Source organism: Pseudonaja textilis, chromosome 18 (genome assembly GCF_049901715.1).
Source record: "Pseudonaja textilis isolate UNSWEBS1 chromosome 18, rPseTex1.2, whole genome shotgun sequence".
NCBI lineage: Eukaryota > Metazoa > Chordata > Lepidosauria > Squamata > Elapidae > Pseudonaja > Pseudonaja textilis.
The window spans coordinates 985,680-998,955 of NC_142007.1; the positions used below are offsets into that span (position 1 = coordinate 985,680).

At 47.6% G+C, this 13,276-nt stretch overlaps 1 protein-coding gene across 5 annotated transcripts in view; it reads left to right on the plus strand.

The window, feature by feature from the left end:
* Positions 1-13,276, plus strand: part of CAMTA1 (calmodulin binding transcription activator 1) — a 249,247-nt gene that overhangs the window by 76,281 nt on the left and 159,690 nt on the right. For all 5 annotated transcript variants that reach the window (XM_087915178.1, XM_087915177.1, XM_087915180.1 and 2 more), the window contains one exon: positions 2,507-2,574. In XM_087915178.1, the coding sequence (XP_087771304.1) occupies positions 2,507-2,574 (68 nt within the window). The remainder of the gene's footprint in view (positions 1-2,506; positions 2,575-13,276) is intronic.

The window sequence follows — 13,276 nt, forward strand, 5'->3', positions numbered from 1 at the left end:
GGCAAAAATTCTCCCTTTTTTTTCCCCCTACAAAGGAGAAAAGCCACCTCTTTTTCTTCCCTGCCGCAAAACTACAGGCAGTCCTCGAGTTGCGACCGCAACGCAGCCCCAAATTTCTGTGGTTCAGCAAGACAGGGGTGACTTTCCTGGCCACCGTCATTAAGGGAGTCGCTTCTGTTGTTGAGTGAGAGTCCCCCGGTTGTGAGATGATGGGATCAAAATTCAGAAGTGGGCAGTCCTCGAGATACGACCACAAGAGAGCCCCGCTCCCTGAATTTCTGGTCAACAGGTTGCCCAAGCGAAGGCACTAAGATGACCCCCGTGCAGCTCTCAGCATAGGCGAAAGGCACTCTGTCCATGCCCAGAGGAGCCAGCCCACGGGCCTTAAAAAAAGCAGGGCGGTTGGAAATGAGTTTTTTCTCCGCCCCGTTTGGGAATCGGATAATTGCATTGTCGGCAGATGTCGGAAGCAGCTGGAGGGGGATTGCGGGGGTCCCCCCTCGCCTTGCTTCCCTGTTCGGGTTGGGGGCTCTCCAAGGAAGCCCCTCTTCCCTCCAAGCCCAGCCTCCCCCCTGCCCCCACCCCACAAAAAAGGGGAGGCTTGGTATATTTTGGGATGGAGGGAGCAAGGAAAGGAGAAGAAGGGAGGGAGGGAAGGAGAGATGGAGGAAGGAAGGAAGGAAGGAAGGAAGGAAGGAAGGAAGAGGGAAAGAGGGAGGGAGGAAGGAAAGGAGGAGGAAGAAGGGAGGGGAGGGAAGGAGAGATGGAGGAAGGAAGGAAGGAAGGAAGGAAGGAAGGAAGGAAGGAAGGAAGAGGGAGGGAGGAAGGAAAGGGAGAGAGAAGGGAGGAAGGAAAGGAGAGATGGAGGAAGGAAGGAAGGAAGGAAGGAAGGAAGGAAGGAAGGAAGGAAGGAAGAAGAGGGAAAGAGGGAGGGAGGGAGGAAGGAAAGGAGAAGAAGGGAGGGAGGGAAGGAGAGATGGAGGAAGGAAGGAAGGAAGGAAGGAAGGAAGGAAGGAAGAGGGAAAGAGGGAGGGAGGGAGGAAGGAAAGGAGAAGAAGGGAGGGAGGGAGAGATGGAGGAAGGAAGGAAGAGGGAAGGAGGGAGGGAGGAAGGCAGAGGATCAAAGAAAGGAGGGATGGAGGGATGGAAGAAGGAAGGAAGGATGGAAGGAAGGAAAGAAGGCAAACCTCCCTGCTACCAGGATCCAGATAAAAACAGGCCAAGCTGCCTGCCTGCCTGCCTGCCTTCCCCTCCCTTCCCTTCCTTCCTTCTTTCCTTCCTTCCCTCCCTTCCCTTTCTTTCCTTTCCCTCCTCCCTCTTCCTCCCTCCCTCCCTCCCTCCCGTCCCTCCAATCACCTAAAGTAATCAAAGGCAAACTAGAACAAATTTATCTTGTCCCTTAAGAAACTAATGCTGATAAGGGAACATTAATAAAACCCACAAACACCTACAGTAAAAGCACAATAAAACATGAGAGCAACACGCAAGCCGGCCACCGAACGCCTCTCTTTGCGGTATTAAAACCCGGCCGGGTTACAGCGAAAACTCCAAGCGGGGCCATCAACCCCGTTGCAAGCCACTGAGACCATGGACCAGCCTTCTTTGTCAAAATTGGGGGGGTTTGTGGGGGAAACTACATGGAAAACTACCATTCCAACTTTTGTTTTCCTATTTCTTGGCCCGTCTCTCTTTTCTTGGATTGGAACTTAGGCGCGGTTGAAGTGGCCCAATTCGGATGCTGTTACCGAAAATGTTCTGTTTTGTTTTGTTTTGTTTGCTGGGAAAAAAAATAATTAATTCACTGACAGTTATATGATCGCTTTTCTCTTCCACTAACTTACCAGATGGACTAAAATTGAAGGCAGCCAAGACTTTTGCTGGGACGATCTAAAAGGAAATGGGGCACCTTTGTCGAACTGTACATTTTGTGCAATGTTGGCTATTTCGTGCACTCCTGGGAACTTTGAAAAGTGCTGAGGGGGGGATACTCACCTCTTTTAAAACTGGCACTTGTCAATCAACTGGGGGGGAGGGGGGTGTCCCCCTATCCTCCAAAGCAGCGAGGACGGGACGAGAAGCCATGGTTGGAGCCTCATTTCTAAAAACAGCCTAGAAATAAGGAGAAATTTCTTGACAAGGAGAACAAATAATCAGCGGAACGGCTTCTCTCCAGAAATTGTGGCTTCAAGGAGAGACTGGACAGCTATTTGTCTGGAACAGTAGGGGGTCTCCTGCTTAGGTAGGGGGCTAGACTAGAAGACCTCCGAGGTCCCTTCCGACGGTTTGTGATTCTGATTTAATTGGTTCACTGAAACCTGGGAACTGTCAGCCTCCTTGTCGTGTCTCTAGTGCTTGGATGGTATGAAGTCTCTTGCTTGAGCTGTGTGGGGGGAGGGGAGGGGGCAGACTAGATGACCTCCAAGCCCCTTCTGGCTCTTGCGACTCTGCATTCTAACAGGCCTTCTGCGTTTTCTAATCCATGCCCCCTTCTCTTCTTCTCTTCCAGGAAATCGCTGCCTACCTAATAACATTTGAAAAACATGAAGAATGGCTAACAACCTCCCCTAAGACCAGGTAAGGCCTCTCTTCGTCTGGCTTTGCTCAATCGATGCTGGTGCCTTCGAGGGGAGGGGGGGGAACGGCTGGGAAGGATGGGTCTGGCTTAGGGAGGAGCCCCGCCCTCACCTCTCCAACCCAACCGGCCGTGTGTTCAGTCTTGGAAGCCATTTTTTTTTAACTTGGAAAGCTTCGAGGCTGCCACATTCGGTGCCTGGGAATTTGGGGATTTCATAGAGTTTAGTCACAACAACATTCCTTTCTCTGAGAGTCAAGGACATGCTGCCCTGTACCTGGAGGGGAGTGACTGAGCGGAATGTCTCCAGTTGGGATGAAGATTTGATTGGGCCATGGGATGAGCTGGTGGGTGTAGGGCAGGGGTCCCAAAACTTGGCAACTTTTAAGACCTGTGGACTTCAACTCCCAGAATCCCCTGGCAATAACACCTTTCTTTTGATATGTATTCCGATTGTATGCCTGCTTACTCTCGTGGTCCCTTTCTCTGCACACTCTCTCTGCTCGAGACAGTGGAAGAAAAGAAACAGGCATGGATGTCTGAGAGATTCTGGGAGTGGAAGTCCACAAAGGCTTAAAACTGCCAAGTCTGGGGACCCCTGGTATAGGGGATGGGTCTTTTTTGGGTAGATATTTTTATTATTTACATATATAAACAACGAAGGCAATGTGACCATCCTGGCATTTCTTCCGCCATACATACCGAAGTTAAAAAATCAATAACATACATGCTATTTATACAGCACTAGTTTTGTATAGTGATTGTTGACCAACGTCCTCATTTTGGTATATATACACTATCACATTCTGGGTCTTCTTATCCTCGTTATTTTATGTTCTGATTCCTACCAGTCAATTCCAACCATTTGTAAAATCTATTCCATGTATCGTAGTTATTTTTCTTTTCTTTTCAGTTCTAGTGTTAATCTATCCAATTCTGCGCAAACCAATATTTTCCTTTATTATCTCCCTTTCGGAAGGGATATTTTCACTTTACCATTGCTGGGCAGGTGCCATTCTCGCTGCTGTCCGAATGTGTAGTATTAAATATATACCCCTTTACAAGTGGTGACATTTAGCCAGTTCACACTGGTTCACCAGAACCGGTTGTTAAACTTTCTGAGTAGTTTGTCAAACTGCTTGTTGGAAGAGAACCGGTTGTTAAATTATTTGAATCCCACCACTGCCCTTTACTATAGCTCTCTGTTGCGATTCCTAGTAGAAATAGTTCTGGCTTAAATTCCAAGTGTTGTTCCACCATTTTTTCAAGCCACATCTGAATGTGTCGCCCAAATTCCTTTGCTCTGTTACATATCCACCACACGTGGTAATATGTGCCTGGTGGTTGCTCGCATTTCCAACACGTTGGGGGTGCATTTCTCCAGTGTGCTGAGGGGATGGATCTTTGATGTTCTCTTTTTGAGCATTAAAAAAAAAAAATATTGTACATTTTCCTTTATTATACATCACATTTCCAGTTTTGCAACAGCCATGTACTGCCTATATCAAGTCCTTTTTAGATGTGCATCGTATTATACACCCTGTTTATAACCATTATTCTCACAGACATACAGTATGCGTAGTCTCTTTTAAATATGTAGGACTGCACCTCATAATTATAACTGGTTTTCATAGTTGTAACCATCACACTATATTATATTTATCACTCTATACATTTTAATCTCTATTTGCGTAGAGCCCAATAGTGATATTGTTTACGGTATAAATATTCTTACATATGGATCTTTGGTTGTTCGGGTTTTCTCCCGCGTAAAATTGGAAGTATCTAGGCGACGTTTTGATGAAGTCTCATTCATCATCTTCAGGCTTGTGTCTTCAGCTCTGTGCTTCTCGGAGTAAATTCTTACATATATCTATATACCTGTATTTATTTCCATTTCCGTTCCAGCCCTCGAATATTTCCAAATATACTTTCTGCCAAAGTGCAATTATCCAAGATTGAACTGAACAGGCGCAAATTCCAAAATAATCTGGCGTCTATTCAGTGGCTTAGATTTTGGAGCGCGGGAGTTTTTGAGGTTTCGAGGACCAGATTCATTCCTGGTCTCTCTCTCTTCCTGCCTCCCTCCCTCCCTCCCTCTTCTCCACCTCCTCTCTTTCCATATATGCACACACACATACATATACATGCATACACACACACACACGCACATGTAAAATTAATTGCTGCATTTTAATGCTGAGTTAATATAAACAGGCCTCTTGCTATTAAAGAATTAATGACATTGATCCCGCACTGGACCGGAGCAGGCCCCCATTCTACCGGGACGAGGGGGGGGGAGCTGGTTTCCTCCAACCCCACCCACCCCTGCTCCTTAAAATAAAAAGGAATAAAAAGGAATTGCCCAGCTGTGACAGTTCATGGCGCTTCTTAATGAAAGGACACTTGACGCCAGCCAAAAAGCCTCCCGCTTAACCAGCCCGAGCCAGGCTGCGGATCGATGGCTCTCGAGCGGGTGGCCCTCCCTTCCTCCCCCGCTACCATGGTCTAAACCTGGCTTTAAGGTGGCTTACGCTAAGCTACCATCCCGTTGCCCGCGTTCCCGCTTGCGAGCCAATCTTGCAAGAGAGAGGGAGGGATAGTGGATTTAGAGAGAGGGAGAGATGGATGGATGGATGGATGGATGGATGGATGGATAGATAGATAGATAGATAGATAGATAGATGATAGATAGATGAATGGATAGATAGATGAATGGATAGATAAATAGATAAATAGATAGATAGATGAATAGATGGATGGATGGATGGATGGACAGATAGATAGATGGATAGATAGATCGTTGACTTGCAACAATTTGTTTAGTGACCAAAGTTGCAACAGCACCGAAAAAAAAGGGACCTGGGACCGTGTTTCACACTTACAACCATTGCAGCGTGTGATCTGCAAAGGAGACGTCGTGCAGCGGGCCCGCCGTTAAATGGAGCCTGCCTATCGGTTAAAGGATTTCTTAGGATGACGGTGGATGCTGTCAGGAGAAGAGAAACACACAAGCCTCCATTCCTGGTTTGCACTAGGCTGCAGGATGGCATCTGGGGTCGACACAGCCATAATTGTCCCCCCTCCCCTTTTTGGGTGGGTGAAAGTGCGCTAATACGTTAACTTAAGCATGATTAAAGCTAATTAAAAACTAAATGCCACATCAAGATAAATTAGCAGTCTAGCCTTTGTGATGGGTTGCCTTTGATGTGTTTCTTTCAATTGTAGTTATTTCCTTCCTTCCCTCCCTTCCTTTTCTTTTCTTTCACCTCCTTCCTTCCTCCCTTCCATCTTCCTTCCTTCTTCCCTTCCCTTCCTCCCACCTCCTTCCTTCCTTCTTTCCCTTCCTCCCACCTCCTTCCTTCCTTCCTTCTTTCCTTCCTTCTTTCCTTCCTTCTTTCCTTCCTTCCTTCCTTCCTTCCTTCCTTCCTTCCTTCCTTCCTTCCTTCCTTCCTTCCTCCCACCCACCCAGCCACAGGCTAGCTAATCCACAACAGAGCTGGTAATCATTAGTGTGAATCCATAACAAATAAAATATGTGAAATGGCCGCCAACTACCATAACTTCACAGGAATCTGCAATACTTTTGTGATTTCTCAACAAAATTAAGGAAATTAATTAGGTGTTCTTGCCGAGAATGAAAAGCAGGGAGGGCGAAGGTGGCTACTCTGATGGAAAGCTAATCTGCTTTATGAAGTCTTCACTCGTTTAAGAAACGATCATCCCCTTTATATTCTCCGTGTTGCGCATTTTGGAAGAGGCAATAAATAAGGTTTTGCTCCTTTAGGAGGATTTGAGAGATTCCTTCCTCCTCCCTTCCTTCCTTCCTTCCTTCCTTCCTTCCTTCCTTCCTTCCTTCCTTCCTTCCTTCCTTCCTTCCTTCCTTCCTTCCTTCCTTCCTCCCCCTCCCTCCCTCCCTCCCTCCTCCTTCCTTCCTTCCTCCCTCCCTCCTTTCCTTCCTTCCTTCCTTCCTCCCTCCTTTCCTTCCTTCCTTCCTTCCTTCCTTCCTTCCTCCCTCCCTCCTTTCCTTCCTTGCTTCCTTCCTTCCTTCCTCCCTCCTTTCCTTCCTTCCTTCCTTCCTTCCTTCCCACATCAATTCATCAGCGGAACTTCTTGTCTCCAGAAGTTATGGGTGCTCCTTTACTGGAGGTCTTCAAGGGGGTTGGATAGAAGACCTCTGAGGTCCCCGTCCAACTCCATTAATCTGCCACCATTTATCCCACCAGCAGGTCAGTGAAGCAGACGATTCGGTTCCAAGCGGCATAATCCGAGTCATTAAAATGCAAGGAGATTATGACATAGGTGGCAATGTGTGCCTCCCCTGCAGGGACACACACACACACACACACACACACACACACCACACACACACACCAGTTCGCTGGAGGCTGCTCAATTTTATCAATGATCCTGTGTCCCTTTCAAGGAATTCATCATCATCATCGTTGTTGTGGTTGTGGTTGTTGTTATTATTATTATTACTATTATTATTATTATTATTATTATTATTATTATTATTATTATTATTATTATTTTTCTGCAACTTCAGATGGGAGAGGTCTGGCAAGTCAGGATGCATCTTCACTGCCTGGGAGTTTGCATTTTCTGACACACACACACACACACACACACACACCGGGGGACAGTCCTGCAGGTGTGTGGGGAAATCTGTGTGAAAATATTAATTTGGCATGATGTAATTAATGGCAGTGTTAATTGATGAATTATTCAGCGTTTGTGTCAAAACAGGGGCGGTAAATATTAATAATTTGCTTGATGGAGGGAAATTTCATTAGAACCGAGATTAGTCAAACTTGGTAAGAAGCGGAGAGTGGAAGCACGGCGGGGCTGGATTAATGAACAAGGATAAGGTCAGGATGCGGCCTCACGTCTCTTGGCCAGGGGAGGAAGAGGGGGAAAAACACCTTTCAAAGGAGGAGAAGAAGAAGAAGAAGAAGAAAAGAGGAGAAAATAATCCTTTTAAACAAGCCCCCCACCCCCGAAAAAGCAGCCAGCTACCCTTTCGAGATAACTAAAGGACGCAACCACCGTCGGGCGTTTTCTGATGCTGCTTTTAATCCCTGACGGTCATCCACAAGGTTCCTCTCTGTTCATTTCACGCCCAGAGATGCCTGTTTGTTAAAAAGCAGCGTCCTCGTTCGGGGACCTTGAAGGTCCTCTAGTCCAACCCTCTTGCTCGAGCAGGAGACCATCGGCCATTCTGGACAAAATGGCTGTCCAGTCTCTGTAGTCACAACTGTAGTCCCCTTGTAGGACCTGAGGTGAAACTAGAACTCCCACCCTCCTGGTGCTTGGCCTAAAGCAGGGGTCTCCAACCTTGGGCCCTTGAAGCCTGGCGGACTTCGACTCCCAGAATTCCCCAGCCAGCTTTGCTGGCTGGGGAATTCTGGGAGTCAAGTCCGCAGGCTTCAAGGGCCCAGGGTTGGAGACCCTGGCCTAAAGTCACACCCTTTTCATGCATAAGGCGGGACTAGAATTCATAGCCTCCTGGCGATTGGCCTAAAGTCACCCACTGCCTTTCATGCATAAGGCGGGACTAGAATTCATAGTCTCCTGGCGATTGGCCTAAAGTCACCCACTGCCTTTCATGCATAAGGCGGGACTAGAATTCATAGCCTCCTGGTGATTGGCTCAAAGTCACCCAGTTAGCTGTCACGACTAAGGTGGGACTAGAATTCACCATTTCCTGGTGATTGGTCCAAAGTCACCCAGCTGGCTTCTATGAGTAGGGCAGAACTAGAACTCCCAACCTCCTCGTGGCCGGCCCAAAGTCACCCTGGCAGGTTTCCTGCTTAAGGCGAGACTAAAACTCCCCGTCTCCTGGACTCTAGCCTGGCGCCTTCACCAGGAAACGAGATACCTGCCGGGAACTGAATACGAATTTGTCCTAATTTTACACTTCCATCACAAACTGGTGCTGAGTCAGCCAATCACTAGGTGTGACTATGACTTTAGGAAAACCTCTACGAAACCAGACCATTTCGTGCCAAGAGGGATTTTTTTTAAAAAATAAAATAAAATCTGAAAATTCATCTGATTGTCTTCAGTTAATCCATCACGGATAAGAAGGAGGATTGTCAGAATACCTAGGTTCAATTTTAAATTTTATTCTTATTTTTCTCTCCCTTTTGTTATGGCATCTCTCTGGCAGAGTCTTCTTCCAAGGACTCTTCCTCCTACAAACTCCTATTTATTTCACAGTCTTTTTCGCTGGGTCATAAAACGAGGGACTTTTTGGCATTTTAAATGCCTTACCGTTTTAATTTATGTTCCGGCATGTTAATGAAGAACCGGCTTTTGTCCAGGAGGTGAGGTATGCAAAAATAACCTTTAAGTTACTGATAATTAACCTTTAAGGATAGTCCCTCTGAATTTTTCCCATTTTATTTTGGGCGATAGAGAGGGGGGAAAAAATGGGGTAAGAAATTGTTCCGGGTCTTTTTTTTTCCTGCTGCTACTACAGGAATATATTTTAATTCCTTTATTTTGAGGGGGGGGGGTCTAGGAACCTGGCAGGTATACTTGAGATAGGGAGGATAATAATAGCCAACTTTTTTTTTAAAAAAAATAATTATCTCCTGGTTCCTCATCATCAAGCAAAAGAAAAAAAGTTTGATTAAAAGAGATGGGTGGCTCTTAATTTTTTAAAAAGTGAATATTTATAACCAAACGATGCTTGTCAGTAGAAGGGCATCCCATTCGTATAAAGGAAACTTCTCATGTTTTGACAAATGGGAAAAATGGTCTAGAGATGGATACCCAACTCGGTTCAGGCGGGGGGGGGGGCTGCGAACGCCATTGAATTGCCAAAAAATTAGCATTCGGGACGAGGAAGGGCCAAAAAGAGCAGCAGGTTTTTGATAAACGACGGGCAATAAGCAAAACGGGCTTGGACTCTGCGAAAGGGATCGGCCAAGGAGTCCGTCCAAGGCGATGAAGGACCTTTTGGGTTGCAGGATCAGCTTCAGCCACCTGGCAGGAAGGGTGATGCCCCTTAGAGGGCAGCAAAGAGCCAAAGGGGCCTTTTGATTAGCCTTTGACTGACCTCTTGTGGCTGTTCGAATGATTGCAGCCCAAATGGGATAGGCCAAATCTGGAGCCTCCTTCGGGATTAACACGCCTCATTCTGTTATCAAGCTGTGTTATCTCTGATTGTGGGTGCCGGAGCTGGTGGGATCGTAGTTTTAAAATAACCTATGCCTTTTCCCTCTCCCTTTTCTTTCTTTCTTTCTTTCTTTCTTTCTTTCTTTCTTTCTTTCTTTCTTTCTTTCTTTCTTTCTTTCTTTCTTTCTTTCTTTCTTTCTCTCTCTCTCTCTCTCTCTCTCTTCCTTCCTTCCTTCCTTCCTTCCTTCCTTCCTTCCTTCCTTCCTTTCTTTTGTTTTCTTTCTTTCTCCTCCTCCTCCTCCTCCTCCTCCTCCTCTTTTTCTTCTTCTTCTTCTTCCTCCTCCTCCTCCCTCCCTCCCTCCATCTACATATGCAAATCAGAACAGTCGTCAGAGCTGTTGGCACCTGTAATGATCTGTGCAAATGACCTTGGGAGACCAGGAAAAGAGACCCAGGCAAGGGAATGGTTGGATAAGAGCCAGCTGAGCCCATAGCTGCATAATGGGTGGAGAAAGGGGCTGAGAAGAGACCCTCCCTAGTTTCTCAGGCTGTAAAGGAGACGGCGGGAGGATTGTAATGTCAGACTTGTAAGGTCCTATCCAGGTAGCTTTCTAATGAAGTAGAATTAACTTTAGTTGGGTTTCCTTTCTTGTCTACCTGATAAGACTGACAGCCCCACCCAAGCTTTGGCAGGTGGGTGGGTAGGGCAAGACTTTTCCCATCACTTCCTTTTCCTCCTCTCCCCCTCCGGTTCACACTTCTTTTGGCTGCAGCCCCTATATTATTATTTATATGTCACAGCTGCTGAATTCCGGCAGTTTGCAGAAGGCGATTGGCAAACGACAGCTGTCCGACTAAGCGACGTGTCAGAGGCCAGATTTCTCTCTCTCTCCTTCCCTTTGAGCAGTGAAAATTCTGCAGGAGCGAGGTCAAAAAAGGGGGATTGGTCTTCCGTATGAAGGACCTTGAAAGCCCAAGAACACAGAATCATAGCATGGGAAGGGACCTTGGAGGTCTTCTAGGCCACCCCACCCCACCCCCGCTCAAGCTGGAGACCCTGCGCCTTTCTGCACAGGGAGTGACTGTCCAATCTCTTCTTGAAAACCTCCAGTGATGGAGCCCCCACAACGTCTGCAGGCGAGCTCCTTCCTCCCAGGTGGCTGCCCTCCTAGGTTGGTGTCTATCCGTTGCTTCTTGCCTGTCTTCCGCGGCTTTGGAGGTTGGGTTGTCCCCCTCTTCTCTCGGGCAGCCCCTCAAACCCTGGGAGATGCTCTCATGTCACCTTCTCCTCACGGGAGACCCCAGTTCCTTCAGTCGCTCGTTGTACAGTTTGGCCTCCCGGCCTCTGATCATCTTTTTCTGTCTTCTGGAGCAAGGGGCCCATGAATGTCCAACTCTACTTGGGGCCTCCATGAATGTCCAACTCTACTTGGGGCCTCCATGAATGTCCAACTCTACTTGGGTCCTCCATGAATGTCCAACTCTACTTGGGGCCTCCATGAATGTCCAACTCTACTTGGGGCCTCCATGAATGTCCAACTCTACTTGGGGCCTCCATGAATGTCCAACTCTACTTGGGTCCTCCATGAATGTCCAACTCTACTTGGGGCCTCCATGAATGTCCAACTCTACTTGGGGCCTCCATGAATGTCCAACTCTACTTGGGTCCTCCATGAATGTCCAACTCTACTTGGGCTCTCCATGAATGTCCAACTCTACTTGGGGCCTCCTTGAATGTCCAACTCTACTTGGGGCCTCCATGAATGCCCCACTCTACTTGGGGCCTCCATGAATGTCCAACTCTACTTGGGGCCTCCATGAATGCCCCACTCTACTTGGGGGCCTCTGTGGGGCCGAGGAACATCCCTTCCTTGAGGTTCTCCTGGGCCATCCTTGACGCTCCGAGCCTTTGCCGTTCACCCTCAACTCTGCCTTGCTCTCGTAACCCCGCGGAGAAGCCTTTCCGCTTTGATTCTCCCACCGTGGGGTGTTGCTCATCGCAGCCCGCTTCCTCTTTCTTCCTCCTCGCTGAGAGTTTTTAGCCGCCTCGTGGGTTTCTCGGTGGGGCATCTTGATGGAAGAACGGTTGGAAGATTCGTGCTCGGCGCCACTCGCTGGGCGGATGAATGTTTCATGCCAGTTTGCTCCCAGTTACCAACCACCGGCTCAACTCTGCCGATGAAAAGCCAGGCCGGTCGGGGGCTTCTCTCTCTCTCCTCTTTCCCCTTCTCTCCTCCCTCCCTCTCCTTCAAAGCAGGACCAGACCAGGAAACCTGTTAGCTGAACACCTGGCTCAGTGGGAGCCCCAAAAGCCAATTTAAGGAGCAGGAAGGGGATGTAATTTGAAGGCGCCCCCCGCCCTCCCCCTCGCAAAGAACCAGGCGATGAGGAAACGGCGAAAGGAGAGGCGCCTTTCCGAGGGTGCTTTTACCTGGAGAGAAATCGCTTGTGCATCTTTTTATCTGGGCCTCTGATCTCATCCACTTTGCATTTAAATGAAAATATTTTCCCCCGTGTTTTTTTTTTTGGTTTTTTGGAGGCTGGTTTTGGGGGTGGAAAAGGAAGCATTAGAGGGGGGTGCGGCAGCAGCTGGATCTTGGCTGGCTAGGGAGTTCCCATTTTCTGTTTTGAATCTTGAATGTTTTGAATTTTGAAGCGCCTGAAGTTTAAGCGAACCCCTGTGGCTGTTAAGATAGTAAGACGGTTGTTCTTAAGCGAATCGGGCCTGCTTGGGTGGGGGGTTGGACTAGATGACCTACAGGGTCCCTTCCAACTCTGATCATCTGTATCTGGTTTTGCCTTTGACTTGTGGGAAGATCCCCCAAAACTCTTCCAACCCTGCGATTTTATCATTCGGAGATTGATAAGATCCCTGACAGGCAGCGGGAGGGACGGATGGATGGATGGATGGATGGATGGATGGATGGATGGATGGATGGATGGATGGAGCTACTTACCTCCAGGAGTTCTGGATGCTCCATCACTGGAGGTTTTCAAGAAGAAATTAAACAAACCCTTGCCTGAAATGCTATAGGATCTCCTGCTTGAGCAGGGGCTGGACTAGAAGACCTCCAAGGTCCCTTCCAACTCTGTTCTTCTGTGAAGTTGTGAGCGGGCTTCCTGCCTAACAAAGAGAAAGCTTATAGGTGACACGATAGCAGTCTTCCCATATTTGAGGGGCTGCCACAGAGAAGAAGGAGTCAAATTATTCTCCAAACTATCTGAGGGCCGGACCAGAAGAAACAGAGGGAAACTAATCCACCTAGAAGTAAGGAATTATGTGATTAAATAAGAAAATCACCCCAAAATCACCCCTTCGGATCGAAGACAAAATAGGAGAAGAGAGCAAAATGTAAAATAAAATCATCACCGTCCCCATAATCCCTTGCCAGTTGGAGTCTTGGCAACTGAACGGAGCTGAGTGTTTTACTGGCCAGATGCCCTTCCTGTCTCCAATGTGGAGTTTTGTTCGGCAGATATATTCTCATCGCGCCCAATGAGAGAGATATCTGCCTCTAAACTAGGATCAAACTAGGATTGTGAGGCGAGAGCTCCACCTCCAGGCCACCTCACAACTAT